At 39.1% G+C, this 6,000-nt stretch overlaps 1 protein-coding gene across 1 annotated transcript in view; it reads right to left on the minus strand.

Annotated features, from left to right (window-relative positions):
• SVIL (supervillin) overlaps positions 1-6,000 on the minus strand; it is a 68,596-nt gene that overhangs the window by 48,058 nt on the left and 14,538 nt on the right. Inside the window, exons 6-8 of the mRNA XM_029084506.1 lie at positions 3,769-3,849; positions 908-1,783; positions 407-577 (exon numbers count right to left, since the gene is read on the minus strand). Of these exons, the coding sequence (XP_028940339.1) occupies positions 407-577; positions 908-1,783; positions 3,769-3,849 (1,128 nt within the window). The remainder of the gene's footprint in view (positions 1-406; positions 578-907; positions 1,784-3,768; positions 3,850-6,000) is intronic.

The raw sequence follows: 6,000 nt of genomic DNA on the forward strand, positions 1-6,000 counted from the left end.
TCATCTTGCAGAAGATAAAAAGTCTAAGATTTGCTGCCAGCTCTTTTAACATAAAATATGTACTTTTGCTTACAAAAAAAGGTAAATGATAAAGCAGAGTAGATGGAAAGGAAACTTTCTATAAAAACAGACAAAAGCATTTATCATTAGACAGAACCAGACAGCTATAATACTTTATGATGATTCACTGTTCACCATTTTATATGGCAGGGATTTGAAACAAATTGGTTTTGTTGACAGTGTTTTGGTTTTTATTTTATAAGAAACTATAACAAAACTTGACTATTTTTTAAAGAGAAACAATAACTTGCAAAATGTTTAGGCTAATAAACGAATAAAGTCTCTTCACAAGCGTGTTCACGTCTACCTGGACCAGAATGCTACACAGAGCTACATACATGCCTACCTATCTGTCTCCTTTCGTTCTGCTGACGTTATAGGTTGCGTTTTAAATCTCTCAGAAGTCTTTCTATTTTCACCAGGAGTAAAATAGCGCCTCGGCCTTCGTGGCCCTCTTTCACGGTCACCATTGGCAGACAAAGTGTTACCTGCCGTTGACATCTCAAACCGAGATTCACTTTTAAACCACATGATAGAAAGCGCATAGAAAAGAAAACAGAAGAGAGAAGTAAAGCATAGATGTAGCATCTCAACAATTCACTAGAGATGACTCTGCATGCTCCTCCGGTAACATGCACAGACGTACACATTGCAGCTACCCCACAGCACAACTTGCACTAGCAAGCAGAAGCACAAAAGCAGGATTCAAACCATCTCAGCCTCCAATACACACTGGTGAGAGCTAAGCTGTGTGCTTTAAGTGCCGAACACAACTGATGTTGAGTGTGTGTAATTTTGCCAAGGACGTGCAAGTTTCACACGAAAATAGGTCTGAAATGTCACCTACAGTTCTGTTTTCTTGTTGGCATTAGCAGTCTCCAGAAAGACATTACGGAGCTGGGCAACAGAGACTTTTGTGTCAACCATGCCAATCTCACCATTGGGTGCATTTGCTTCCACGCTCTCCTGACTTTTAAAAGCTTCTAGCTTAGGAGCCACAGTATAGTCAGACATTGAGCGAGTCAGGACTTTATGCTTTGCTGTCGACACTTTCCGAACAGGAGCTTTTGCCTTGTCAGGCTGCGATACAGATCCACTCTGTATGTACATAACAGCTTCACTCCTTTCTATGTTCTCAGGGGTCTTAAACTGCTGCTCAGGAGCCTGCCTTTTATTGCACTCCAGCTCTCTTTGAACTTCTGAGTTAACTTTCAGTTTGCTTGCGAAAGAGGAACTCCCCACAGGGGCATCCAATTCTCCTCCAAAGATGCCTTCATGGTTCTTCCCTTGCTTGCGAATCTCAGATGGCAAAATTGGTCTTCTGCCTTTGGAAGCCTGTTCACCCTCCAAGGAATCTTCTTCATCAGGCTTTGTTCCATAAGCAAGTGCCTCTTTCTTTTTACTCTCTGATGCAGCAGCTTTTGTTAAGAGGCTAACATTGTCTGGTAGGAGGAGGCTGCCAACAGACATGTTTGCTGGTTCTTCTGTTGCCATCAGCTGAGCTGTGTGAGCAATGCCAGCAGGCTGAATATAGCCATGTATTGGTTCGCGGACTGAACTGACGGTCTGATTTACAACCCTATCAAAGGCAGAAGTTTCTGTCTGAAGAGGCATGTAGTGGGCTGGCATTGGATGGGATTTCCTCTGAGATACTGTGTCTGTGACAACTTCAGGGCTTCCACGAGCACTTTCCTCTTTCACCAGTTTCTCTCTAACTTTTACTCTTTAAGAAAGAAAAAGGATTGAAGCTGTGAACAGTAATACCCACTCTGGGAAGGAACAGAGACACCTACTGTGGGTACAGACAGCAATATTGTATTAAAATAAAAAGCAATCAATACACAAAAGAAAGCAATCTTATGATGCAACCCCCCCAATCTTAGCAGTAACATTGCTCAAAAACATTCAAGTGATCCACAGGCCCTTGAACATGCATGACTCCCGAGAAGGTAACCGAGCAAGCTCTGAAGATGTACCACATGTTCCCATGAGGTCACAACTGCATTTGTCAAACAGCACATACTCATAGTCTCAAACAAACAAAATGATCAAAACTGCTTCTTATATTATCAAAGTGTTTGGTTCGGCATGAAATCACAAATTCCACTGGCAACCATGTATGTAGTCAGATTTTTGAAGATGTCTAAATACTGGGCAGCTTATGTCATATCAAGGTGCTGTTGCACTGGGGAAAGGGATGTTATCACCACCCAGCCCTTCAGATTTTTGCCAGAGACTTTTTTACTTGCGCTTTTGTGTACTGTATAAGACATCTAAAATGTTACATGTAGTATAACCTGTTCCATTAAGTGAGAAAAAATGTTGAAAGTGCAAGTCTTAAAGCCCAAAATGAAACTATGGCATGGCTGTTGCTCTACAGAGAGCTTGCAGGGGAGAAAAGGATTTTAAAAAAACAAACAAAAACCTCACCGACACAAAACAGGCATTCTGTTTTAAAACATTTCATTACATTCGAACATGCAAAAGTTACAGGACTGTTCCCAAAAGTTACCTTACTTCAGTGTATTTTCTAGAAACACCTCTAGACTTGCGTAACATCCATGCAAAACAAAATTGTATTCTCTCTGTAGACACTTAATGCAACTGCACTGACGGAAGGTAAGCACATGCAGCCAGAGGTAGCCTTTGCTCTATGACTACAACTGCAGGTAAGTTCTCCAGCAGTTTTACAGCCACGCCAACTGTTTGGACAGTTTATAGGGTGAGCATTTGTAAATATCACATATGCAGTATTAAAAATGAAAGCACCTCCAAAATGGGTACAAAAAATGATTTTAATTCTGAGGAAGGAGAGAAAATAAAATACAAGAGAAGACTAGCTCTTTGAATATTTCAAAGTAAGCAATCCAGCTCAAAGTATGTGCAATTCCAGGCTTGCTACCAACAGACTTTTTGGAGTTTACATTATTAAAAAAAGGGCAAGATCTAGAAGAAAAGGCAAATGAATATATGAGAGAACATTCCAAAGTTATCTGAAACACCAACCTTTCTAGTATTTTGGTGTTTCTTATCTCTGAGGATTGGTGTACTTATCAGAGAAACTTCTCAAAGTTATTTAAGCAAAGAAAGTATGTTCAGTCTGAAAAAGTGATTCTTTAAAATACATGTACCAAGCATTCTCCAGAACATCCACACTGATGTTAGTACTGGGTTATAAGAATTACTTTAATCAGGAACAAGGCAAAGAGTCTTCCTGCAATGCTTCTCATGGTGGGCTAACTGTATGTGTTACCAAACACGGAGAAAGCAGCTGCTTGTAGCTCTGATCAAGATCTTGCTTTACTTTTTGATGTAATTTTTTTACTTCTTTTGTACCATCTCCTTTGGAATTCAAAGAATTAATTGTAGGTAATGCTTGGTGTATGGTATAAAAATCTGCTGGTTTGCAGAGTACAAAGTGGGATAAAATAAGTTATAAAAATTAGTGCAAGCCAGAATGATAGTAGCTGTGGAAGAAGCTAGGGGCGTTTGTCCTTTTTCATCAACACACCAATTGGTTCTAAGTTACAATAAAAGTAGATGCTTCAGAAAAGTTTCAACAGCTGTTTATCTGCAAGAAACAACAGTTTCTAACTTGCTGCTGTTAAAGGAAAATTAAAGGCAAGTGTTAAATGAAGACAGGGTAAAGGGAAAGAAAGGGGAGGTTTGTAGTCTGATTGTTAGCCACACAGCTATGTTTTATGATACCTGGAGGGCCAGCTGATAAGTGAAGGTGTGTCCCCTTCCGAATCTTTCTGAAGAAACCATTCAGGTTTTGCTTTCCCTGCACTACTACAGAAAACAGAACTTCAGGTAATTTTTGAGATCTCAACACATGCTCCCATTGTTTCTCCTAATCTTCCCTCCCCACTGCTTCTTTTCTGTTTTCTAATTACTCAATTACAGAGGACTGTTCATGAAAATAAAAGCACAGCACATTAATCAAATTGAAAGGTGATAAACTGTGAAACAAACTATCACATTAATTCCACAAACATCTAAAAACTGATCTGAATGTTAAATATTCTGCAAAGGTACCTTTATCAAGTGTACATTGTCCACAATATGAGAAGTGAAAGCAACTACACGTTCTTATTTTTGCCATTTGTCACTGCAGGTCAGTTTGAAGGCTTTATACAAGGACACCTGGAAAAGTTGCTAAAACCATTCCTTTAATTTGTGGTTTCAAGTGGTGAAGACCACTGGGTCCAAAACAAAGTAGTAATATGAATTTAATGAAGTTGGAAATTCAGATGGCTTTATCATACTTCCTAAGACACTCTCAGGAGCAGCCGGAACCCTTCTTTTCTCCTGTAGCCCTGTATCACAAAAGCTGCAGAAATATAAACCCAGTTATCTCAAGTAAAACATGCAGTGTCACTGGGTGACAGAGGAAAGGAAAAGCTTAAAAACAAAATAACCCCCAATTTGATCTGTTCTTGACTTTATTCTGTTTCCTTTTTGGAGCTGAAAGTATAAAAAGAAACAAGAGCACTGCAAACTTTTAAAAGCCCTAAAGGAAAGGGAGTCTGTAGAATACCTATATACAGTTTCTCAAATACTTTCCTAATGTCCACCTTTATCTACAGTCCCTCAGCAACAGTAGATCACATCAAATACTTCTAACCTTGCAAGCACAGACTGTCCGGCCATGCTAAAATTTACAAACTCCCTAGAGGTGATGAGTAGTCAGGCTGCTTTCCATTACCTATAGCTACATCTGAAAGAACACCTCACATTGCAGTAGAGCCATTTGGGATGAAAACCCTAAATTAGGCTCCAGGTAATTTACTTCAATTTTTCTTAGCTGGTCCTCTAATGAAAATAGTTGAAAAAGGTCAAATCAATGACTGTTGTTAAGATAACAGTGCATTTACTGCAAATAAGTTTAAATTTGAGAACTCACCTACAGTTGTCACCTTATCCAAACCAAGCTTAGAACAAAGTCAAACACTGACCCTTAAAGCATCTTTTGTTTTTCCAAATGATTTTGAATTCCTAAAGGAACTGACCAGATAGGAAGTAAAAACCTTTCACAAGAGCTGACGCAGTAGCTGGAATTGCTTTGAAGCAAGCAAACTTCCTTCTCGTCTCTTAGTGTGTACTTTGGCACATTTTTACAGCGGGCATAGCCCAAGCAGCAATTATTTGTACTTGATCATTCACCCTTTAAAGAGAGCAGACAGAAGAACGCAAACCATGTTTTGAATTTCGAGTTAATCAGCCACTCCAGCAGCCAAATGCAGATAATGTCAAATGATACCTTCTCAGCACTTTGTTGTCTTCTCAGTGATGGATAATAGGATTAATTATTAAATTGACTGAAGGTACAAAGCTTTTATATGTACTCCAAAGCAAGCTGCATGTATTTTCCAATTTGAACTCAGCAAATTTAAATCCAACAAACCCAATTTTGCAATCTGTATAATGCAGAACTGACTTCAAAATGGCAGCCACCTGGAAAACTGGCATTAGCTCTTATTTTGCTTGTGCAAATGGCCTTACAGGAGACTATCACATAATAAACTTTTTTGTGTAAGTAAACTTTAAACAGACTGCATGGAAACAGGCAATGACTTCTTTATCACTCAGAAACACGGACAAGAGTTTCTGAGAGGTTATTCTTAAATCTCTCAATATCAGACCAGTGAGTACTGGTTGTTGTCAGGGTATCAAAATGAAGAACGGGCTTGGCAGCTTGGCCTTTAGAATACCACCTACTGCCAGCATGCGTATCCAAACAAGAGACCAAATCCAAAGTTTAAACTCTTGTCTGCTGTAAGAGCTACACCACATCTTGGTGGGTGCAGATGATTTCCTTCAAAAGAAGAGACAGACACTAATTGTGGGAAACCTGTTTTACACAAATACTGACCTAAGCCTGATCCAGAAAGAATCTGGAATTAGTGATAATGCAGTCAGCAATTTATATTAAGTTAT

This window comes from Antrostomus carolinensis, unplaced genomic scaffold, assembly GCF_000700745.2.
Source record: "Antrostomus carolinensis isolate BGI_N321 unplaced genomic scaffold, ASM70074v2 scaffold28404, whole genome shotgun sequence".
Lineage (NCBI taxonomy): Eukaryota > Metazoa > Chordata > Aves > Caprimulgiformes > Caprimulgidae > Antrostomus > Antrostomus carolinensis.